The 25057-nt window shown below is 46.2% G+C and overlaps 1 protein-coding gene across 5 annotated transcripts in view; it reads left to right on the plus strand.

Moving 5' to 3' along the window:
- Positions 1-3440: 3440 nt before the first annotated feature.
- ABHD6 (abhydrolase domain containing 6, acylglycerol lipase) overlaps positions 3441-25057 on the plus strand; it is a 48903-nt gene continuing 27286 nt past the window's right edge. The window contains exons 1-3 of one of the 5 annotated variants that reach the window (XM_055414177.2): positions 3441-3575; positions 17010-17074; positions 24842-24994. In XM_055414177.2, the coding sequence (XP_055270152.1) occupies positions 24876-24994 (119 nt within the window). In that variant the 5' untranslated portion in view covers positions 3441-3575; positions 17010-17074; positions 24842-24875. Of the gene's footprint in view, positions 3581-17009; positions 17075-24841; positions 24995-25057 lie in introns of all 5 variants that reach the window. The other 4 variants (XM_055414178.2, XM_055414179.2, XM_055414180.2 and 1 more) reach the window with 4 other exon arrangements.

Here is a 25057-nt window from a genome sequence, read left to right on the forward strand (position 1 = left end):
TTGTACTTGGCCAAAATTTGTACCTGTTGTTCCTCATAATTCCACCGTAGCTTGTGTTTAATCCTTAATAGCTTGATTGAATTGTTACTAATATTTCATCTTATTAAAAGACTCTTAAGTCCTTGGGGGCAGGAAGTGTTCACCCAGAGAGTACGCAGCATGTAGTAGGTCCTTGGTAATGTTTGATGAATGAATGAACTTCTTTGACTGCTGACCCCACTGCTGGCTATGGTATCTTGACTGAGTCTGTTAACCCCTCAGAGCTTTATGTGTAAAGTGGGTTGGCATATCTCCCAGGGTGATTGTGAGGACTAAGTGAGGTGATGCCCAGTGCCTGATCAGTAATAAGCGTGCATTAAACAGTGGTGACCATCGGCATCACTCCGTTCTGACTGGCATGCCACTGAGTCCAGGACCTTTCCATAGACTGCATGGCAGGGTGAAGCCTGGGGTGGTTTGCTGCACCTGCTGGCAGAGGAGAGGTTTCTGAACTCTTTTCTAATGCTGGGATGAGACCTGTCATGTAATAAGGAGTTTATACGGAACATGACTGAAGGTGCCTTTTGGAACTTGGATGGCCCCTTGGACTGCTCCCTGTCCTCCCACCCACCCTTGATTCCTCCATGAGTGTTCAGGGCTGTTACTGACTCGGGGAGGGACCACACATGAGTCCCCTCCTCTCCTCCTGCCTCCTGAGTTTCACTGTGAAATGGAAGCTATTTAAGGCTTCTCTCCTGTCAGTCACCAGGTGGAGAGGAGTCACAGAGAAGGGGACTCCCATTTGGGGCTCAGTGTATCTAAATATAAAACTCTGGGGAAAAAAGCCTCTCTGAATATAGAAACTGCAAACCCTAGGAGGCCTCTGGGGCCACAAACTATGAATTAAAAGAAAGATAACTTACCCATTTTTACGGTTTCGGAGAGGAAAATTAAATTTTAGCTATAAGTGTTTTTATGTGTTCAGACCTGCCAAGTGAAGCTTATTGGTGATTTCGTGGGAACTTCCAGGAAGTCATCCATAAATTTTATTCCCTTATTTATTCATTCACCCCGTCAGCAGCTGTTTGGTGAATGCTCCCTGAGCCTGAGATTTGCTAATAAATGGTAAGTGAGGATTAAAGGTCAGTTTTAGTCCTTGCTGCCTCTCGGGACCTGTTCTGAGGGTGTTGAAGGACTGCTAGCTTGGAAAGAGTTTGGCAGTGAGGAGAAATAAGGCCAGAGAAGATACATGGCCTTTGATGAGAAAATTGTCCCCAAAGCTCTGAGAACAGTTACATGATGCAGCTGTTGAAATCTGAGTGATGAGGTGTTCAACATGCTCCAGCCCTAGCCAGGGAGATTGTCCCATACTCTGGATGCATTCCAGCAGCCCTGACAGGCAGATTTTACGGGGCTTCCAGTGGCCTTGGAGATTCCTCTTTGCTACATTTCTGGTGCTTCTCATCTGTGTCCCATTCTTAGAACTCAAGATCTGCCCAACTCAGCCAGGTTTTGCCAGGTTGGCAGGCCCAAGGCCGAGAAAGTCCTGTTGGGTACTGGTCCCACCTCGGTCTGAAGCAAGAAGCAGGCAAGCCAGGGACTCAGTACAGTAGGAAGACACCTCTGCTGCTGCAGCCACCGCTGCCACTGTGCGTGCGCATGTACACACACACACACAGAGGCTCAGCACATAGTAAATGTTCAGTAAATATTTGTGAAATGAATGAATAAGTACTTTGATGGAAGGAGCCCACAGTATAGTGTGGGTCCAAAGGGAATTTAAGGAAGGCTTCTTGGTATTTAAATTGAGTTATGAAAAAGAGGTCCTAATGGGGGGAACGGAGAAGGCAATGGCAAGCCACTCCAGTACTCTTGCCTAGAAAATCCCACGGATGGAGGAGCCTGGTGGGCTGCAGTCTGTGGGGTCGCTAAGGGTCGGACACGACTGAGCGACTTCACTTTCACTTTTCACTTTCACACACTGGAGAAGGAAATGGCAACCCACTCCAGTGTTCTTGCCTGGAGAATCCCAGGGAAGGGGGAGCCTGGTGGGCTTCCGTCTATGGGGTCACACAGAGTCGGACACGACTGAAGTGACTTAGCAGCAATGGGGGGAAAGACTGAAGGCAGAAGAGGGCGTCAGAGGATAGATGGCTGGATGGCGTCATTGATGCAGTGGACAGGAACTTGGGCAAACTCTGGAAGTTGGTGAGGGACAGAGAGGCCTGGCATGCTATAGACCACGGGGTCAGAGAGTCAGGCACAACTAGGCAACTGAACAACAATATGGAAAAGGGGAAGGCATAGCCAGGCCAAGTGGGAAAGGATGAGAGTTCTTGGCACTGGCTGAGGTGGTAGAGTTCAGCCCCAGTGCCCCTGGGGTGCTAGCAAATGCTGCTGAGGGGGCTAACTGAGGCCTGGTGTTCAAAAACCTAGGCTTGGTGGCAAATAAACTAGACAGAAACAGTATTTGAGTTTTAATGGGTGATGACCTTTATACACTCCTTCCTTTTTTTTTTTTTTTGCCTAGTGAGGTTTAATTGTCCTTAAAATGAAGAAATGGCCATGGTGGGGATTTAACCCATGGTGCTTGAAAAATTTATAAGATGGTCATTTTTGCACCCAAGAACTTTGGAGCTAGATGATCTAGGGTTGGGATTCCCAGTTCTGTGCTTTACAGGTCAAGTTCCTTGTCTCAGAAAAGCACAGTGCCCACCTCACAGCATCAGATGAAATGACCCACATAGGACAGGGTTACTTTGCTTGCCTGTGAACCTGTCTGTCCCTCCAAGCCCTTCTGAGGTAGAGATCCAGCCTGAGTCACTGGCGGGTGCCCAACAATGCTGGGCACAGAATAGGTGCTCAGTAAAATGGCTCCGCGGTAAAGAATCAGCCTACAAGGCAAGAGACAGGGGAGATGTAGGTTCTATCCCTGCGTCGGGAAGATCCTCTGGAGAAGGAAATGGCAACCCACTCCAGTATTCTTGCCTGGGAAGTCCCATGAACAAAGGAGCCTGGGGCGCTACAGTCCATAGAGTCGCAAAGAGTTGGACAAGACTGAGCGACTTGAGCACGCAAAATAAACAATGCCTCGAAGGATTCTGTCGTCGTACTGTGGAAATGTGTGTGGCCCTTTGGGTTCCAGCCCTCCCCCAGGCCCGAGTCAAAGCTTTGGGGCCGAGGCGGGGGTGGCTGGGTTCTGCCACCCCTTCCCCTTCCCCGGCACCTGGCGCTGCACAGGGAACACGGTAGGCGCTCTAGGATGTCTAGAGACAGGTTGGTGGGATCGGGTTGTGTCAAACACCAACTTTATCCTCCGGGCTTCACGCTATGACCTGGGAATGCCGAGGGGCTAGGAGTTCTCGCCCCTGAGCCTCCAAGACGGAACGCGGCAGCCTGGGAGCGGCGCGGGGGCGGAGCCAGCTTTTCTGTCGGAGGACGTAGGCCCGCGCACCGCGCCTTTAAGGCGCCCAGCAGAGGCGGCCCTGGAGCTGAGAGCGGGTGCGGGCGGGAGCGCAGCAGCCGGACCTGAGCTGGGGGCCAGGACCCAGGACCGGCGTCTGGATAGCGCAGGGGTTCCAGACGGCTGAGGTCAGGTGAGGTGAGCGCCTGTTGGGGTGGGAGGCGAGGGAGGGGGTGGTGCGCATTTAGGAGGGAATATCCCCGGGCTCCCCCAGTGGCCCCATGACCTACCCTACACTTCCGAGTCCGGACTGCCTGACCTCTCTCCAGAGGGCACGATGCGAAGAAGGGTTGGGGACCTGTACCTCCCTTTTTCCTCCGTTTCCTCGCCCCAGCACCTGCCTCTGCACTCTTCCTTCCAGCCCCTGGATAGGCTTGACATTCCTGAATCCCTGGTCCCTACTTCCCCGGGGCCGGGCCGCCTGCTGCCCTAAGCACCGGGACAAGGTGAGGACCGGTCGGGGACCTGCACGCTTTCTACTCGGCCTCCCCGCTGCTTGCCCCAGCCACTCGGCGTCCTCTCCCCAAGTGCCTCGATGATTTGGAGGCTCCTGCACCCGCGTTACTCCCACTTTCTGGGGAAGGGCTACAGCTCAGCTGCCCTGCCAGCTGCTGTCATCTGCCTCCATCCTGCCCCAGACAAGTGCACCCCTCAGGAGCTTTCCCAACCATAACTCACCTCCAGCAGCCTTTCAAGTCTCCTTTCTCCACCCTGCCTCAGTTCCTTTGCATCCTGTCCTCCGCTCAACCCGCCAGTCAGGTTGCTGGTCCAACCACTCCGACCGCACCGCCCGGCAACCCCGGCATCCCCGGCATCCCCAGGGCTTCCTGGCAGTACTGGAAATGCGGGTTGTGTAACGCTGGCTGCAGGGCAGAGCTCGTGCGGGTTGTGCACCCCTGAACCCGCAGAGGAGTAGAGGAGGCCAGGCTGAAGGAGGGAGGAGGAGGCTGTAGGCTGAAAGGCTGTGCCAGCAGGCCACAGTATGAATCCTTTTCTGTGCCCGCGGGCTGAGTGGTTAAGAAGACATCTCACCTCTCACCTGCTCAGAAATCCCTAATGGCAGACTTCACCTGGCTGGGAGTTAAAAATAGCTTCTTATTAATAATAGCTGACTTACAGTAAGCAAAAACAGGGTGTCAGGCCCCTTCCTAAGCACCTTTGAAAACCTCACCTGCCTAACTCCTACCAATAGCCCCATATGAGGTAGGTGCCTCCACTGTGCCCATTTCTTAGAGGAGAAATGAGAGGGATTCAGAGATGGGTCCCTCTCAGGACACACTGAGTCACCTCAAAGCCCCCATTCTGAACCACTGGGCTTACTTTATTGTAACTAATAAGTTTTTATCAACAACATTTTTTAATACAGAAAGTTAGAAATTACAGAAGTGAATAACCTGTGTCCCTAGCATAAATTTATTTTTCTAAAATTAGGTTTTCAGACCAGCAAGGGATCTTTGGTACCTTCTTTAAGATATTGACTCCCAGAGAGGAGAAGGGACTTGCATGAGGCCACACAGCCTGAAAGTGTCAGGACTGGGGTGCAAAACAGGTCCTGGGATGGTTAATTGGTACTTCTTGGGTTCTCTGATGGCTGCCTCAGCCCTTCAGTCTGGGATCTTTGAGACCCTGCCCACCTCCCCTTCTTCATTGTGATGTCCTTCTTTTTCTGCTTCTTTTGATCTAACCCAGCTAGTGAACACACATTTTACCCTCTGCTGCCTTTCTTTAGGTTGTCACCTGCTCTGGGAATGCTCTTCATGGAATCTCTAATGTCTAAATTGTCAAAAGTTCAGAAATAAAACGAATAAATTACCAGAGTAGTAATTAGTAAAAATTTATTGTGCACACTCCAAAAAGACAAAACCAGGAGCGTTAAAACCAAAACAGTGGAATGAGGCTCAGGGATAAACTGTTTTAAAGCAGCTTCAGTTCAGTCGCTCAGTCATGTCTGACTCTTTGTGACCCCATGAACTGCAGCACGCTGGGCCTCCCTGTCCATCATCAACTCCTGGAGTTTACCCAGACTCATGTCCATTGAGTCAGTGATACCATCTAACCATCTCATCCTCTGTCATCCCCTTCTGCCTTCAATCTTTCCCAACATCAGGGTCTTTTCAAATGAGTCAGCTGTTTGCATGAGGTGGCCAAAATATTGGAGCTTCAGCTTCAACATCAGTCCTTCCAATGAACACCCAGGACTGATCTCCTTTAGGATTGACTGATTGGATCTCCTGATTGGATCTCAAGGGACTCTCAAGAGTCTTCTCCAACACCACAGTTCAAAAGCATCAATTCTTCGGCGCTCAGCTTTCTTTATAGTCCAACTCTTACATCCATATATGGCTACTGGAAAAACCATAGACTTGACTAGACGGACCTTTGTTGACAAAGTAATGTCTCTGCTTTTTAATATGTTGTGTAGATTGGTCATAACTTTCCTTCCAAGGAGTGTCTTTTAATTTCATGGCTGCAGTCACCATCTGCAGTAAAGCAGCTTATATAGTGAGAAAGCAGTGGTGGTTTATTCTTTACAGTTCAGTTCAGTTCAGTTGCTCAGTCGTGTCCGACCCTTTGCGACCCCATGAATCACAGCATGCCAGGCCTCCCTGTCCATCACCAACTCCCGGAGTTCACTCAGGCTCACGTCCATCGAGTCGGTGATGCCATCCAGCCATCTCATTCTCTGTTGTCCCCTTCTCCTCCTGCCCCCAGGCATCACAGTCTTTTCCAGTGAGTCAACTCTTCGCATGAGGTGGCCAAATTCTTTACAGTAGTTGGTTATAATATTAGAGTTTTCTTAAATAATAGGAAATTAATCAATAGTTACCTCATATCAACCTTGGGAAACAGTTCAGGTTTTGTGTATGATTTCTAGGGACATGAGCAAGAACTGACATAAGTGAGTCTTCCAAAATAAGTTAAATTAAGCTTTATGTGGCTACACTAGTATCATCTGCTCAGGGAATCTTCAAGGCTGGTCTCCATTTGTTTTTGATTTAACAAAACATTACCTACCCCTTAGGGTCTAACTTGTCTGTCCCCTTGAAAACACTCCCCTGATTTCTCCCCTGCTCTCAACTAAAATCTCTTTCTTTCTCCCTTGGGATGCTGTAGCTGGGATCCTACCACCTTCTGCTCCCATAATGGCGTTTGGGAAGTTCTGCAGCACACAGCTACCTTGTCCTCTTGGGTGCAGTCGTGCTGTCAGGATTGCTAGTGTTCCCCGAGACTCCTCTTCCCACCTGCCTGGTGAAGCCCCAGGACAGAGAGAGAGGTCCATGGGGGATGGGGTGGTTTCTGAAGGAAGGATAAGCTCAGACTTTCTGAAGCCTGCAACCCCAAACTCCATTGAGCTGCAGCTGATCACAGGGAGAATGGCTCAGTGAGGTACTGAATATTATAACTACATGTTTATTCATAATGCTGAGGGGTCCCACCAGAAAAATCAGAGAGACTCAGGTCCAAATACCACTTCTACCACTGGGTAGCTTTGTGGCTGTGGACCAGTTACCTAACCTCTCTGAGCCTCAGCTTCTGGTAATAATACCTGCTTTAGAAGGCAGTGGTGAGATTTAAATAAAGTAAAGCACAGGGCCCAGCATGTGATAAGCACTCAGTAAGTACCTATTAGTATGAAGAGTGACCACTACTTTGAATTATTGGAGAATTATTAACTCATTACTATATGGCTCATACTAATTCTGCTTAGCAATGGGTCAGGGGAATTCAGGCCAAGAAGAGCTAAGTATTTTTTGTGCTCGGAAAGGCCTGCCTGTGAGAATGTCTTCAACTGCATATCATCTGTTGCCTTTACAATTCGATAGAATTGCCTATTTTTTAAGCTTTAAAAATTTATGAGCTTCTAGTTCTGTGAGAATCTGTGTTACCTAGAATGAATGCGTGAAAGTGGTTTGTGCAGTTGTAAGTGATTATGAAACTTAATGATAGGAGGGAATAAAAAAAACCTTAGAGATGACCTTGGTTTGCAGTGTGTATGGTTGGTTCAGGCCTATCTTGGGAGTAAGAGGTTCAATTCAAAGGTTACCTGGGTTTGGAGGAAAGGAAAGCAAACAAATGCTTTATCCTAGTAGGCTAGTGAACTGCTGAGACTGTGGAAATCCACTTCCATGTGCCATATGCTTTTCCAACTCCTGGTTATTTTGACGACTAGATCAGTCATTACAGTGGTGAGTGTTCAGAAGAGGCCAGGAATATCACCCTCAAAGCTAGTGTTTGGAATTTGATGGGAAGCTAGTTCTGCAAATTAAAATAAAATTTTATTAAAAAATTTCTCCTAAATTGATTCTTTACTGGAATATGTTAGGATCCCATTTGATAATTTAAGGACTGTCGAGTTTAGATGTTGTAAGACATAAAGTCAGCACGATATTGTAGAGCCGTTATTCCCCACCCCCCAAAAAAAGACAAAGTTTTATAAGTTTCACAGTTGTATGAAATTAAGCAGCTGTACAACTTTTCTTTGTTTCTGTGACCCTGCAGGGACATAAGCACTTTTCATACTGTCCTTTACAGTGATCTCTGGCCACATATGGCTATTACAGTTAAATTAATTCAAATTAAATAAAATGTACAATTCTGTTCTTCAGTCACACTAGCCGCATTTCAAGAGCTCATGTGCCATGTGGCCAGCAGCTACCATATTAGGCAGAGCAAACAGAGAACATTTCTTTGTTCACAGGAAGTCCTATGGAAGGGACTTCCCTGGTGGTCCAGTGATTAAGACTGCGCTTCCTACGTAGGGGGCCCTAGTTCGATCAGGGAATTAAGATCCCACTTGCAGCATGGTGTAGCCAAAAAAAAAAAAAAGTCCTATAGGATAGCACTAGATCTATAAGGCTATGGGAAAGTCACGTGATTATGGTGTTAAATTCCCTTTTTTCTGGCAAGTCATCTGCAGGCCAAGTAATTGAGTATGCAGAGAATGTTTTATTGTTAAGAATGAAGATGTTAACAAATCCCCTTAGCCTCATTTTGGCTGAATGGCTCGCTGGCTTTTAACAATGCCAGATTCAAAGGATGGGGGAGAAGGGAGAATCAAACGAAATGTCTCTGGGCAGTGCATCTGGCTGCCTGTTAGAACCTTCTCTGACCTCTGCCCCAGTCAAGCTGAATCTGAATCTCTGAGGGTGGGGCCTAGGAATTCCAGGAATCTGTTTTTGTTTCTTTTTTTAAAGCTCCCTGGGGTATTGTGCAGCCAGGGTTGAAAACCTGGCGAGGTATGTATATGGAATCTGGAAAGATGGTACGGATGATCCTATTTGCAGGGCAGCAGAGAAGACACCGACAGAAAGAATAGACTTGTGCTCAGGGAGAGGGTTAGATGACTTGAGAGAGTAGTACTGAAACAGACGGGGCTTCCCTGGTGGCTCGGACGGTCAAGAATCCACCTGCAATGCAAGAGACCTGGGTTTGATCCCTGGGTCAGGAAGATCCCCTGGAGAAGGGAACGGCTACCCACTCCAGTGTTCTGGCCTGGAGAATTCCATGGACAGAGGAGCATATACATTACCATACATAAAATAGATAACCAGCGGGGATTTGCTGTATGATTCCGGGAACGCAAAATCTGTGCTCTGTGACAGCCTGGAGGGGTGGGATGGAGAGGGAGGTGGAAGGAAGGTTTATGAGGGAGGGGACATGTATACTGGTTCATGTTGATGTATGGCAGAAACCAACACAATATTATAAAGTAATTATCCTCCGGTTAAAAATAAAATGCAAACTAAAACAGCTGCAAGACTGTGCCCTTAAAAAAAAATTCCTGAGCACTGAAAGAAATGTTTCAAAGTAGATTTGGTGAGTGACTAAAACTGTTCCTCACTGATTAACTGCGGTAATGAAGATTGGAGTTGAGTGGGCTCACTTGCTGTAGAAGTGCGTCTCCACTGAGGGCAGCTTTACCCCTCAGGAGCATTTGGCACCATCTGGAGACATTTTTGCTTATCAGAACTTGGGGGCCTCTCTCCGCTGGTTAGAGGCAGGGGATACTGCTAATTACTCTCACAGTGCTTAGGAAGTGGATAGGAAAGTCCCTCACAACAAAGAATTAATCTGGCTCCAAATGTCATTTGTGCTATGATTGAGAAACCCTAATTGAGACATAGGGTCCCCTAGGGGCTTCCCAGATGGCGCTAGTGGTGAAGAATTTGCCTGCCCGTGTGGGCGCGGGCAAGAGATGCAGGTTGGAAGATCCCCTGGAGCTTTAAAATGGCTCCTCACTCCAGCGTTCTTGCCTGGAAAATCTCATGGGCAGAGGAGACTGGTGGGCTACAGTTCATGGGCTACAGTCGGATACGACTGAGCAACGGAGCACACACAATCTAGAAGGAATTTTTGCAAACAAAGTCTTCCTTAACCATGGGGATAGACCCCACTTCAAGAAAGATCATGAGAGTCTCCTGAACTAGACCTTCGGAAACCCTCTTGATGATATGTTCAGTCCCAGAAGCCATGTGGCATGTTGTTGCCCGTCGTCGTTGGATGCGTTTCCAGCTGTTCCAAGGAAACTGCTGATTCAGGAAAACAGTACTGCCTGCAGAAGCTATGAGCAGAGGTGCTTACAGTGCTGTAGCTTGACATCCTCTTCTTGTAAAATGTTCACCCGGAGTGACAGCAGCCTTGCTCAGGTGGTTTTCCAGAAGCTGTGGCTCTTGGCTGCTGGTGTTGGGTATCTGCCTCGTGATACACCCAGAAGAGGATTCAAGCCTGACTTGTTTGGGAACTGAGCTATGGACTAGACTCTGGGAGTATAAAGAGAGCGACCAGAACTGCCTACTGATGAAGCATCTGAACAGACCTGGGCACAGCAGCAGTGCAGGGTGGTGGAGCTATATTTCTGAACACTAGTTCACGTGCATGATACACAGTGAGGACAAACAGACTTGGAGTTTGGAGCAGAGAAAATGTATTGCAGGGTCAAGCAAAGGGAACTGGTTACTTCCCCCAGTGGTTTGAGGGGAGATGTTTTTAAAAGGCAAATTAGGGGTGAGGGCTGCAGGGTTTGGGGCTTTCTTCTGCTTGGTTGGTGGTGAGGTAAAAGCTGTGCTCCAGGAATCTTACACTCAGGCTGAAGTTACCATCCTCCATCTGGGTGGGAGCCTTAGTTCCTGTAGAAGAGATTGAAGATACTGTTTTGTGTGTTCCTTGAGGAGGAACCAGGACCTGCCCCAAAGCTGAACTTTTCTTTCTTGACTGCTCCTCTGTTTCTGCAGCCCCTCTCTTCCCTGATTAGCAACTGTTTGAAGGGAGCACAGAAAGGCTTTTGTGCCCAGGAGGGCCCCATAAGGTGCTGCTCGGCTTCAGTGGCATGGCTGGCTAGCTCCTCCCAGGAGAGCAGGCCGGTGCTTCCCAGCTGGGCAGCGAGTACTCATCACCGTCCAGTCCCTGCTTTGAGCAGTTTCCATGCATCATTTGATTTTGTCCCCACACTGAGGATCCAAGAGGTTCTGTGACTTGCCGAGGTCCCTTAGCTGGTAGTGACAGAGCAGAGATGTGAACGTAGGTTATGGAACTGCACAGCTGACCCTCAGAGAAGCATGTACAGGTGGGGTGGTCCCAGGTGGCTCAGTGGTAAAGAATCCACCTGCCAAGTAGGAAATGCAAGTTCGATCCCTGGGTTGGGAAGATGCCCTGAAGGAGGAAATGGCAGCTCATTCCAGTATTCTTGCCTGAGAAATCCCATGGACAGAGGAGCCCGGTGAACTGCAGTCCATGGGGTCACAAAAGAGTCAGACACGACTGAGCAACTGAACAACACAATGTCTTCCTAGCCAAGACTTGAAGGATGTAACCTCAAGTCCCCCAAGCAGGGGTGTGCGGGGGATAGGGGAGCCATTGTGCCGAAGCCCTGGGGGTGTGAAGGAGCATGCCATGTCAGGATGGTAGATCTTTCAGGAAAACAGGGGGCAGGATAAAAGAGGATGACATGTGAAGGATGGGCAGGCTCCAACTTGTCCGTGGCCTTCCGTGTCACGCTGTGGGCCACCGTGAGCCGCCAGTGGAGTGGGGCAGAGGAAGAGAAGAGCTGTGTGCCACTGGGCAGCTTGCTTAAGCTCTCTGGGTCTCAGCTGCCCCTCTGAACTGGAGTCTCTAAAGCTACTCTGATGAGGAATGCCCGTTTCGTTAGTGACCATAATGACCAGAGTGAAGGAATGGCCCGCAGTGGCATTGGTGGGGCAGCACTGTGATTCATGGCTTGCCTGTTTATCATTTGGTATTACACTAAGTGCCCACCGAGGGAAGGCGTGGTGATGCTGAAGTGCCATGGCGCGTGCAGAGATGTAGTAAGACTTGTCTTCAGGGAGCTTGCAGCCTAGTGCAGGGTGCAGCCAGTGTTTCCATATTACAGTAGAAGACAGATCACAAATACTTGTTGGCACGGAGAAGGAAGTCAAGGTTACTGGCGTCTGGGGGACTGAGGGAAGGTTAACTGAAGGAGATAACGCCTAGTTCTGCCAGAATGATTTGTTAGGAGAAGATGGGGGTAGATCGAGTGTGTAGTTCAGATCAACAGAAAATGGGGAAGTGGAGGAAAATACAAAGCTAGTTCAGGTGCCCCCACCAGAGGGTCAGATTGTCAGCCTATCTGGTAACGAATTCCCCGGAGTTTCCAGGTTTTAGGGGGAACGTGGCAATTATAACAGGAATATATCCACTGATGGACTTGCACTTACACACTTGGGTCTCACCCCATCACGCCTCCTCTCTTTCTAACCCTGGTGTCCAGCCAGGCTCCTGGAGCATACATGTTTTGGTTATCTGTCCCTCCCAAGACATAAGGACATTTTACAAATATGAGACCTACCTTGGAAAGTGAAATTATAACCCTTGACAGAGACAGAATTTCATGAAACCACAGCAAGGGATGTTGAGGGGCTGCTTGACTGATTTGTGGAGATTGTAATGGGTGGGAGTCTGGCAATGTGAGACCTGTTAACTGATGAAGAGAAGGAAGGGACTTGAAGCTCAAAGGATTGGGAGGCCTTTGGGAGAGTTGTAAGTAAAATATTTTTGCAAAAAGTTCCCCTGAATGATAGCACTGTGACAACCAGATGTTAAGTGGAAGGACTTAGCGTACTCTTCAGGCAATCCACATGAGATTCATTCTTTGTTCTAAGAATTAGCACAGGCAGCAGTTATTTTGTTCCATATTTGCTATTGATCTTAGAACTGACAGCTTTTGATTTTTACTTATTTGGACAGAGTTCTAAACAAAACTGTCTTTTATTCTTAACTATGAAGTTTTTTTTCTGATGCTGATTTTCCCGAGTTACAGAGATCTCAGGGGAAGAGCTTCTGGTTAAGGAAGGGAGGGACCAGCTCACAAAGGGACCTGGACCTCGTGCTGGAAGCCAGAAATCTTATCCTGATCAAAGTGCTGGCTGTTTATAAGAGAGCGCCTTTTTGTTTCACACCAGCTTTGTCCCTGCAGTTAGAAAATACTGTAGACTTAACTTCCCTCCTTTAGAAATGTCAGAACCCTCTGTAATTTCCTTGCTTTTCCTTTTTAAAACAGTAGTCTTTGAAGCTTAATTTTTAATTGGAGGATGGTTGTTTTACAGTGTTGTGTTGGTTTCTGACATACAGCAACTCAACTGTCAGAACTGTATATATCTTCCCTCTAAGCCTCCCTCCCATTCCTACCCTGCTTTTCCTTTTGGCTTCAGAGCACAGCTTTGAGAAATGGGAGAGTGTTTTGGGGCTCTGAGGTTCTATTTCAGGCCTCTGCCACTGCATACCCATATAGAGGGCTATTTTAATTTCTTTCAGTCATGTGAAAGATAGTCACTTCTGTGATGCTCTTTCTAGCACTTTACCTTTGAGAGCTGACCTCAGCCAATGACAGTGCATACACTGGCAGTAATTCGTGGAGAAGTGTTCGAATGAAAACTTGTTCCAGGCTCCCCAAGAGCCTGCAGACTTGGGTCCTTAGAGGTAAAGGATCAAGTGGCTTTTGGCTTCTCTTTTATCCAGTGGGAGACTGGCTTGTATCCCTGTAGGGTTGCCTGGCTTAAAGCATGGTTTCAGGCAGGTGGTTATTCCAGACTGTCCCCACAGCTGCATCTTGACCCCAGAGGCTTATGCTTTCAAGGTGCTGGGCTAGCTCAGGGCACATGGCGCATGTTTCATTCCCTTGTCTCTTCTCCAGTACGATTTTTTAGAAGACATACCACAGGATATATAAGCTGCATGCCTTCCAGCTGAGCCCCTGCTTGATCTGCCAGCTTCTCCTCTGGCTGTGCCCCTTCTCCCGAGGATTGAGTAGCAAGATTTTCCAGTTCTTTGATCCTCTGTCCATAGGCCCTGCCTGGCTCAGCCAAGTTTCCTTGGCCATAGTGCTGCCCTAGGTGGTAGAAGCAGGGGAGGGGGCCGTGGGCTTGGCTGGTTCTTAAAGCAAAAGCCCCCATGCTGAATCAGGTGCTAGTGATTTGGTATAAAGCAGGACAGTGAATCCTCTTATCAGTACCTTTTCCAGAACTATCAAGGAGATGGAATTTCCGTGACTGTTGAGCATGTGAAAGGTGACTAATGCAGCTGAAGGACTGATTTTTACATTTTACTCAGTTTTGATCAGTTTAAACAGCCACCATGTGGCTAATGGCTACTGCATTGGACTGTATAGGATAGACCATTGCATTTGAGGAGTTTATATTTTTTATTTTATTTTTTAAAAGTTAATTCTTCTTGGCTGTGCCGGCTCTTTGTTGCTGTGTGGGCTTGTCTCTAGCTGCAGTGCGCACCACTCTTTACTTGGGGTGTGCAGTCTTCTCATCGTGGTGGCTTCTCTTGTTGCACATGCGCTCTCGGGGTGCAGGCTTCAGTAGTTGCTGCACATGGAATCAGTAGTTGTGGTCCCCAGGTTCTGGAGCACAGATTCAGTAGTTGGGGTGCATGGGCTTCGTTGTGGAGCACAGATTCAGTAGTTGTGGTGCAGGCATGGGCCTGCAGGAATCTTCCCAGACCAGGGATCAAACCTGAGATCCCTGAAGGGATCTCCTGCATTGGCAGGGAGATTCTTTACCACAGAGCCACCATGGAAGCCCTATGTTGTATTTTTTAATTAAAGAGGGAAAACCTTTTACACGCACATGGTAGCAACTCAAGAGGTATGATTCCTGTCAGTGAAATGTCTCCCTCATCTCTGCCCCGAGCCTCTCAGCTTCCCTTCCCAGCCCCACTCGTATGGTTCTCAGCTTCTTCTGCATCCATTCAGAAACATTTTACACATATATAAGCAATAACACGCATGTTTTTCTCTCTTTCTCATAATGCAAGAGATGTTATTCTACCCATTCTCTTCTGTTCCTTGCTTTTTAAAAGTTAACCATGTACCTTGGAGGTCATTACCCATAGAGACAAATAGAACTGATGGCTTTCCTGGTGGCTCAGGCAGTAAAGCGTCTGCCTGCAATGCAGGAGACCTAGGTTCGATCCCTGGTTTGGGAAGATACCCTGGAGAAGGAAATGGCAACCCACTCCAGTACTCTTGCCTGGAAAATCCCAAGGATGGATGAGCCCAGTAGGCTATAGTCCATGGGGTCGCAAAGAGTCAGACATGACTGAGCGACTTCACTTCACTTCATTATTTTAATGGCTTATATATATAATTATTTTTTGGAAATGCTCAGCCTGTTTATTTCACTTTATGCCCAACCTATAATACGTAGTGGCTTATATTAATTTTATTTGCATTTAATGGCTATACACTATAACTTGTTTATAAAGTTGTACCATCATTTACTTAACATGTCCCTTATGAGTGGGCATTCAAGTTCCAGATTTTTTGACATGATAAGTAATACTATAACAAATAACCCCACACAAACTTATTCTCACGTATGTTCAGGTATGAGCATAAATAAATTCCTGGAAATTAGAGATGATTTGATCAAAGGTGTGTGTATTTTACATTGCTTCAGGTTTTGCCAAAATGCCATCTGTAGATTTTGTTGATGGGAACATATATTTATATGTTGCTGAGGACAGCCCCATAGCCCCAGCTACACTGTCTGTTGTTACACTTTTTGTTCGCCAGTATGGTAAACAGAGATCACCATCACCTTGGAGGTTTAATTTGTGTTTCTCTTGTAAATTAAGATTGAGCATCTTTTTAACTAAGAGTCATTTGTATTTCCTTCCTGTTCAATAATCTGTTCAGATCTTTTGCCCATTTTTCTATTGGATTTTGTTGATTTGTAGGAACCCTTTATTAGTCTGTTGCCTGATATGTATCAACAGATTTTAATCTTGTTCATGCTATTCCTTTCCATGCATCATTTAAAAAGATTTTTATGCAATCAGCTTATTAATCTTTATGTTATGGCCCCTGGGTTTTATATCTTACTGAGAAAGATTTTTCCAGAGTTCTCATGTTTTCTTCTAGAACTTTCATACTTTCCCCCCCTCCTTATGTTTAACTCTTTGATCCCTCTGGAATAATTCAGGGGGTTTGTGGATTTACCTTCCATTACCCATCTGCCCATCTCCTCGTTTTTCTGCTGTGGTGTCTTGGCCAGCATCTCTGCACTGTCCAGCCCTGCTTTTGAGCTTTGTAGTCCCCTCTTGTTAGCCACTGTAGTAGAAATATTGTATTCATTTGCCCATTGGTTGCCAGCTTCCTCTCTTTTCTTTCTGAGCAGAGCTTTTAGGTAACTCTAACCCCAGACAGTTTTCTGACAAAGGTCTGTCTAGTCAAAGCTATGGTTTTTCCAGTAGTCATGTATGGATATGAGAGTTGGACTGTTAAAGAAAACTGAGAGTTGAAGAGTTGATGCTTTTGAACTGTGGTGTTGGAGAAGACTCTTGAGAGTCCCTTGGACTGCAAGGAGATCCAACCAGTCCATCCTCAAGGAAATCAGTCCTCAATATTCATTGGAAGGACTGATGCTGAAACTGAAGCATCAATAGTCTGGTCACCTGATGTGAAGAAGTCACTCATTTGAAAAGACCCTGATGCTGGGAAAGATTGAAGGCAGGAGGAGAAGGAGACAACAGAGGATGAGATAGTTGAGTGGCATCACCAACTCGATGGACTTGAGTTTGAGTAAGCTCTGGGAGTTGGTGATGAACAGGGAAGCCTAGCGTGCTGCAGTCCATGGGGTTGCGAAGAGCCAGACACAACTGAGCAACTGAACTGAACTGAACCCCAGACAGAGAGGGGAGTTTCAATCTTTATTTGAAGGTCTTAGTTAAGTTTGAAGCCTCCAGAAGCCCCTCTCATCCAAGCATGCCTGTTTCCCTCGTTGCCTCTCTCATTTGTGCAGCATAGTAATCACCAGCTCAGCCCTGCACTTTGTTCACATCACAGAATACTTCTTCAACTTTCCTGCCCTCCTGGTTAGGCTTTTTATCTCACATGCCCTGCCTGCCCTTTGGGCTGGTTGCTTAACTGGGGGAAGTGACCCGAACCAGAGGCAACTTTAAAGCCATAGGATATTTGCACTTTGCCTTTGCAAAGCGAGGCTGGCATTATTGCTGACTGTTAGCACTTAATTCATATCCTCTGATATGATTTAATGCTTTGTCATTTTCTTACTTGTGATTACAGAGTCTCCTTTTCAGCTTCTGCCAGAGCCAATAGCAATTGGGAAAGAAGGCTGTGCTGTTTGAAAAGTGAGTATGGATTTTTCACATCATAGACTGCAAAAAAAAAGAAAAGAAACAGCCCTTAATGTGATGGGAGCTACTCTGTAAGCCCCCTGGCAACCTTCTGTAGGCCAGCCTGTTAGCATGTGGGGTGTTCGCTGGTTGAGTAGGTCTGGTGGGAGTGGACTGGGACCAAAAATTTTTTGTTTTATTTTTCTTTTTCTGGCTGAGCTGGGTTTTCATTGCTGTGCACAGGCTTAGTTGCTCCACAGCATATGAAATACTCCCAGACCAGGGATCAAATCTGTGTTCTTTGCATTGGCAGGCGGATTCTTATCCACTGTACCTGCAAGGAAGTTCTACCCTGAATATTTTTAAAGCTCAAGATATGTATCCAAACTCCACCCCCAACTCCTCTCTCAGACACTGTGCTGGGAGTAGGGCTCTGAGTCTGAAGGGAGTCAGAAGACCCGGGCCTCTGGGCAGCGGGATGCTTTCCTGGGGAGTGTGTAACACTTGAATCAGTCCTGAAGGCAGAGAGGAGTTCATCAGGCAGGCGGGACAGGAGAGTGCTTGCCCCACACGAAGTGGGCAGCATGAGAAAGACGAGGCCTGAGGCTCTGTGGGTGCAAACAGAGGTGTGAGGCCAGGAAGTTGAGTTGGGATCATAAGGTGGTCAGCATTTACACTTGACAAGAGGCCCCAGTCCCTGGTGTGGACTACGAAAATTCTTCTGGCAGCTGGTAACAACTGAATAGGTTATGACAGAGCAGCCTTCACAGAAACGGGAGCAAGGAGAGATGAGGACCAAGGCCTGGTGGGGTAGTTGAGGGAGCTGGGGTCTGACTCATATGAACTCTCACACCTGGTGGGAATGTTTCCTCCCTTGAGACATTCCTAGTAAATGTTAAGCCAAAGGAATTGGTTGTAAGGGGCTTTCAGGGCCGTAACCCCCATAAAACTGTGCTGTCCAACACGCTAGCTGTTATTCATATGTGACTCTCAAGGATTTAATGATATGGTGGACGTGACTGAAAGACTGAACTTTGAATTTTATTTACTTAATTTAAATGTAAATAGCCACATATAAACAGTGCATTTTGTCTAAACTCAGATGAGTTGGCTTCAGTGCTGACACCTCCTGGCCACTGCATGACAGGAGTGATGAGCAAGGAGGAAGAGTGAAAGATACATCAGTCTGGGAGGCCAGACTGGTGGGGACACTGTCAGCAGAAATCAGCAAGTCAGGAGGAGGAGGAGAGATGCCCCTGAGACACTGTAGGACTTTTGCATCGTGGAGATAGTCAAGCAGGCTTTTGGAAAAGTCTGGAAGGAGGTCCTGGCCAAAAATGTTGACTTTTTGCATTTCCTGGTAGTGGTGGAGGGTGTAGATAAGGTGAGTTCTTTAAGGAAGACGATGAAGAGTGTATCGTGGGACTCTTCAGCACGGAGAGTGAGAGCATCATGGGAGTATCCAGGGGAGAGAGGGAGCAGAGAATTTTAGCAACCAGGCCAGGCGTGCTCATAGCTGTGGCTTGTTTCTACATCAGGGCTGTCAGAGCTGCAGGGTACAGAGGAAGACTCGGCTTAGCCAGAGTGAAGGGGCAGTGAGGCCAGGAGGAGAAAGGTGAGCATCTCATGGCAATAATCTTAGGGTCATGCCACGCTTTCAGTGATGGGCTGGACAAGCTTAACTGCTTCCTTGGAATGTTCGGTATGGTTTTCCTCCATAATGGAGGAGATAGATATGACAAGGAGTGTGAACTGCTCATGTCTCTAATTATTTTCTCTCTTCAATCCTGGGACTTCCACACAAGAGAGTCATAGTGCCTTTGTGGGTTTTTTTTTTTTTTTTTTAGCTATTGATCATTACTGATAGTTTTGAGAAATTGGTTTATCTTTACAAGAGTCTAGTTTCAGAAATTAGTGTTGGGTAGATGCAATAATGTTTAACAGCTGGGATTTTATACTCAGATTTCAAGAGTATATTCTTTGGAAAGAATTTTCATATTGCAGAATTTAAAAAAAAATTATAAGCAACACTGGTTAGTTTTTAAAAGACACCAGCAAGAATAAGGTGATAACTTGTTAACTTGTAAAGTTAGCATGTTCAGTTCAGTTCAGTTCAGTTGCTCAGTCATGTCCGACTCTTTGCTACCCCACGAATCCCAGCACGCCAGGCCTCCCTGTCCATCACCAACTCCTGGAGTTTACTCAAACTCATGTCCATTGAATCGGTGATGCCATCCAGCCATCTCATCCTCTGTCATCCCCTTCTCCTGCCTTTAATCCCTTCCAGCATCAGGGTCTTTTCCAATGAGTCAACTCTTCGCATGAGGTGGCCAAAGTATTGGAGTTTCAGCTTTAGCATCAGTCCTTCCAATGAACACCCAGGACTGATCTCTTTTAGGATGGACTGGTTGGACCTCCTTGCAGTCCAAGGGACTCTCAAGAGTCTTCTCCAGCACCACAGCTCAAAAGCATCAATTCTTCAGCGCTCAGCTTTCTTCACAGTCCAGCTCTCACATCCATACATGACCACTGGAAAAAATCATAGCCTTGACTAGACGGACATTTGTTGGCAAAGTAATGTCTCTGCTTTTTAATATGCTGTCAGGTTGGTCATAACTTTCCTTCCAAGGAGTAAGCATCTTTTAGTTTCATGGCTGAAATCACCGTCTGCAGTGATTTTGGAGCCCAATTACTTGCTCTCAGAATACTTTGGGAGAAGTACAAAGAGTGTCGAAGGGGACAGTGAACTCCGTGCCTTTTGTGTAACTGATACACAATAAATATCTGCTTAGTAAGCGCTGAGAGAAGGCAAAGAACCAGACACACCTACATGGGCTGAAATGCAGCCCATGCCATGTACCAGTCAGGTGACCTTGGGGGCACTTGTTAACTTCCTTAGTCTTTATTCCTCCATCTTTAAGGTGGGAGAAGTGCTTTCTGCTCTCAGCATTGTGGGGGATAAAATTAGAGGCTATATATAAACCATCTACACAGAACCTGGCATGCGATAGTCACTCAGTACCTGGAGGCTGTTGCTCTTCTGTCTTTGGCTATGGTGGTCGTGGCCATGGTCATTATTTTTGCTATTTTGTTGTTCAGTCACTCAGTCATGTTCCAACTCTCTGCGACCCCATGGACTGCAGCATGCTAGGCTTCCCTGTCCATCACCAACTCCTGGAGCTTGCTCAAACTCATGTCCATTGAGTTGGTGATGCCATCCAACCATGTCATCCTCTTTCAGGGGACTTCTCTTCCTGCCTTCAATCTTTCCCAGCATCAGGGTCTTTTCCAATGAGTCAGTGCTTCGCAAGTGCTTCGCATCTGGTGGCCAAAGTATGTTTGCTATAGTTTTAAAAAAAATAATCCTTATTTTGAAGAGACCAGGACATTAGTTTGTCAAGTCTGATGGACTATGAGTAGATGTCTAGGAGAAGGCAAGATTCTGTGAAAGTGTTTTATATTCTGTTTGGAATTTTGCTTTGTATCTTAAGATTTAACGTGTCAGAACTCAGAAGGATGGGTTTTAAAGGCCAGTGAGTATGTTAAAAGACAACTGTGACACGTTACACCTAACCTCTCACCCTAGACTCAACTTGGGAACTTGAGTCCAGCTGTTTATCTGAGTGTGATTAATCTTTGTCCCTGCATTCAGAGATAAAGGCCCCAAATGCTCAGCTTAGATGATACCAGGGGAAGGCCATGTGGCAGGCTCAGGTCTCTGGGTGAGACTGTGTTACCCTCCCTCAAGCCATAAAGGCGAGTTCTCATTCCTGACGTCCCTCATTTCAGACTGTGCTGCAGAGCTGCTAAAATCACTGTCTTTAAGTGTTGGGAGCCTCACCTGATGCACGAGATATGTAAAACGGTGCTTTTTTTTTTCCAACCTATTTAAGTATTATCAAACACTCAAACGTAACCAAGCACCAAGTATTAATATTTCCCAGATACTGTTCTAGGTTTCAGGGAAAATGTAACAGGGAACAAGATTCTCCTGCTGGGCAAGCCAGATCCTAGTCTTCAGTTATCTGGCATAATTTCAGAAGTGTTTTAAGTCACCAGAGTAGGAAAAGACAGAAAAGATGTTTTGGATGAATGTTCTCATTATTAGATGAGGAAACCAAGGTCTCACAGTGTGTGGAAGGGCCAGCCTGAGCACCCCGCCCCCAAACCGGGGCCTGTCCATCACTCATATCTACCCTGGCAGCCATTCATCTGTCACCACCAAAGTGTTCACCAGATCCATGTATCACCTAGTTAGCACTTTTCTTTGAATTAGTTCCTCCTTTTAAGTTAATTTGCATCACTACCATAAATTGAAAATATCCATAAAAATCAACACAAAGAAACAGTGTTATTAAATAGCTAGTTACTGTTCCCTGCAGGAGGCTCAGAAGGTAGTTAGATAGCTATTTAATAACCACCCTCAGAGTTTCTCTTTGACCTAAGCAAGGTGGGAAAAGAACTGACAAAAAAAAGATGACGTTCTCAGGTTGTATGGGAGTGTCACTTGGTGACAGATAGCCCTGAGCGTTCTGCTCCCTGAAATCATCTTGCAGGCGTCTGTTGTGTGGGCCCTGTGCTTAGGGACGCCCCACGTTCTACCCCTTAGTTGATGTCCAGTCATTGGTGATTCCAGGCTCATAAGGCTTCAGTTTTTCTGTGCCCAGCTTCCCCCTTGGGCACATAGAGCTTCCTGTGAACAAACCCCAGCAGGGTAGGCAGCTGCCTTTTTTGTTGTTGTTTAATTTTTTTTCTAGGCAGCTGCCTTTTTAAAGACAAGTCCTTTGTCAGATGAAGGATGTCATAGAGGTAGGAATAATGGCCAGACCTGTATAGACACCTCAGAAAACATTAGTGTCTTCACTCAGGGCATGTCTGTATTTGACCTCATCAGGGAAAGTGCGCAGGAGTCTGTAACAAGTCCAAGACTTGCTAAATTGATGCTGCTCTGCAAAATCTCCTTAGCAAAGACTTTATTCTACCATTGAATGAAGAATGGAGCCAGATCGAACCTTCCCCCAAACTGACTGTGATGTCCGTAGCAGGCACTGATGAAGCCATGAGGGTTTTTTCTTTTTAATGAGGTTTCTTTTTGATGATCGTGCCTTCAAGCTGGGGCTCCCATCTCCAGTGTCAGAGTCGGTGACATAATATGGCTTTGGGCATAAAATGTTCTAATTCCTAGTCTAAAGGAACATCATGTAATTAACTTCCTGTGGCTCAGGAATCAGAATTCATGGTGACCCTCAGCACTCTTTATGTGATGAAGAAAAGTCCTCTTGAATCTGACAGCCCCCATCTTCATCAACTGTTTTGTGACCTACAGTCTTCAAACAGATCTGTAAAATTCCCTTCACTCTGCCATGAATTTGCTTACCCCTTGACAGTGAGGCCTTTTTAGCATCAGGGAGTTTTGTAATTATTGAAAGAGAAATTAGTCAACATCATTGGGGATGGCTGTCCCTAAAACAAACAGGATTGAACCCATTTTGTAACTTTGACTTTTATTAATTCATTTGTACCTTATTTGTGTCCTGTGAATAGCATGATTCCTATCCTCAAGGAGCTCTGGTTCTAGGAAGAGAAAAAAGCCAGTGAGTGATATAAGTGGGCTGGAAAAAAGCTGTTTACAGTGACTGGGAAACCGAGGGAAGAGTTGAATCAGAAACACGGACAGTGCTCTTGCCACTGAGAAGGCAGCAGCTTTCATTACTGTAGACTCAGGGCTGTCCCCAGATAGAGTGTGTATGGAACTGAAAGGACCGTCTACAGATGCCTCTGCTTCCCCCTCTAGACTAAGGAGCTTCTTTCACCAAGCCTCTCATAAGAGACCAAACGTCTCTAAATGGAGACATCACATCTTCATGGAGAAATTTGGGGTGATTAATGTGGTTATTTAACAGCAAAGATGTTACAAAATCTGAAGAAAGGCCATTTGAAAAGAAAAAAATGTCAGAGAATGTGGAGTTAGGAGCAAAGAGGTGGGTCCAAGTCAGTAATCTGTTACTCAGCCTCTCTGTGCCTTTGTGGCCTCAGCCTGTTAATGGTGGATAAAACGCTCACCACGCCTGTTTGATGAGGTTGGTATACTGTGTCAAGGGTTAGCAAATTACAACCTGAAGCCTGTTTTTTTACAAGAAAATCTTACTGGGATATGGTCACGCCCATTCATTTCATGTTGTACGGCTGCTGTCTCACTGCAAAGGCAGCTTGAATAATTCTGATAGAGACCTATGACCCACAACGCTGAACTAGGTATCATCTGCCCTTTCCAGAAGAAGTTGGCTGACCCCCACGCTCAGTGGTCATGAGGTCATGCTGTGCCATCATGAAATCATTATACAATTGAAGTACACGTCAGTTGATAGAGGTGTCTAGGGCAGAGCTCTCTGTTTCAGAGGAAATATAAAGACCATGATTTGCTAGATGTGTGCTTTTTCTTGAAGAAGAGTCCTTTTTATGTTAGTGAGATGCTCAGTTAACACAAGTGCCTGAGTCCTCAGGTGACAAAGGGCCATGCCTGACCAGGAGGATGATGGAACTTGAAATACTTTTTAAATTCTATGGAAAATAAACCATGTTGTTCATGAGACAGAACTGGGTGGGGACCTCTAATTGAGAGGTGACTTCTAGAGCCCTTGGAAATGGGTCAGGCCCCAGTCTGGGTGCTGGGGATACAGTCCCTGCCCTCCTGGGACTCCCAATCTAGCCTGCACACGTGTCCTCCAAGACTTTGGGAGGACATCAGAAAGTGCACTGGAAGCTCGGATGTTGACATGTTCCCTCCTAAATTTTTTATTGTGTATTACTTATTTTTGAATACCCATATATGAATAGGGCTTCCCTGGTGGCTCAGATAGTGAAAAATCTGCATGCAGTGTAGGAGACCCAGGTTTGATCCCTGGGTTGGGAAGATCCCCTGGAGAAAGTATTGGCACCCCACTCCAGTAATCTTGCCTGAAGAATCCCATGGACAGAGGAGCTTGGCGGGCACAGTCCATGGGATCACAAGGAGTCGGACACAACTGAGCAACTAACACTTCACTTCATACATGTCCATGATAAATAACCAAAAGATTTTAAAAGGTAGACTGTGAAAAGCAAGTTTCCCTCTATCCCTGACTCCCAGCTACCTGATTCCCCACCTCAGATGCAACTGCTATTACTGGTTTCATGTATACCTTCCAGTGGTACTCTGTATATAGATAAGCATTCATGTGCACGTGTGTTATTTTTCTTTCTTTCTCTCTTTTTCTGTCTTTCAGGTCTTCTATCCTTCTCTAACTTTTAGTTTTTAAAAATTGCAAACCTAATAGGAAGGTTGGAGGTTACGGTTGGGTTCACCAGTACATTTCACCACCTCTACTTTATTTTTCCCTTCTCTATACACACACATATGCCCAAACACATATAGACATTTTTTCTGCCTCAACTTTTAAAAGTGAGTAGCAGATATTACTATATTTTATCCCTTAATATTTACTTCAGCAAATGCTATGAACAAGGATGTTTTCTTACATATAAACATAACCACAACTTCATCTCTGCAGTCACTGATCTAATATTGTCTAATAACCAGTCCTTACTCAAATTTCCCCAATTGTTCTTAAAATTTCCTTTATAGCTTAAAAAAATATCCAGGATCATATTAAGGATTTCTCATTACCTACACTTTTTTCCTCCTGATCCTTCTCTTCATTCTGGGTTGTTCACTTCTCACTTCCACTTTGCTTCTTCACCTTGTCTCCTGAAACAGAGTTTCAGTACTGTCTCTCTTTTCAGCCCCTCCAGGTATAAGCCAGACCTAAGGAGCAGGATGGATCTTGACGTGGTTAACATGTTTGTGATTGCGGGCGGGACGCTGGCCCTTCCGATCCTGGCATTCGTAGCCTCATTTCTCCTGTGGCCTTCAGCCCTGATAAGAATCTATTACTGGTAAGTTCATTTTACAGTTCAAAATTTTCAAGGGTATCATGATCATGCAGCTTTCTTTGCTTT

Source organism: Moschus berezovskii, chromosome 24 (genome assembly GCF_049115385.1).
Source record: "Moschus berezovskii isolate FMDL1 chromosome 24, NW_MosBer_1.0, whole genome shotgun sequence".
NCBI lineage: Eukaryota > Metazoa > Chordata > Mammalia > Artiodactyla > Moschidae > Moschus > Moschus berezovskii.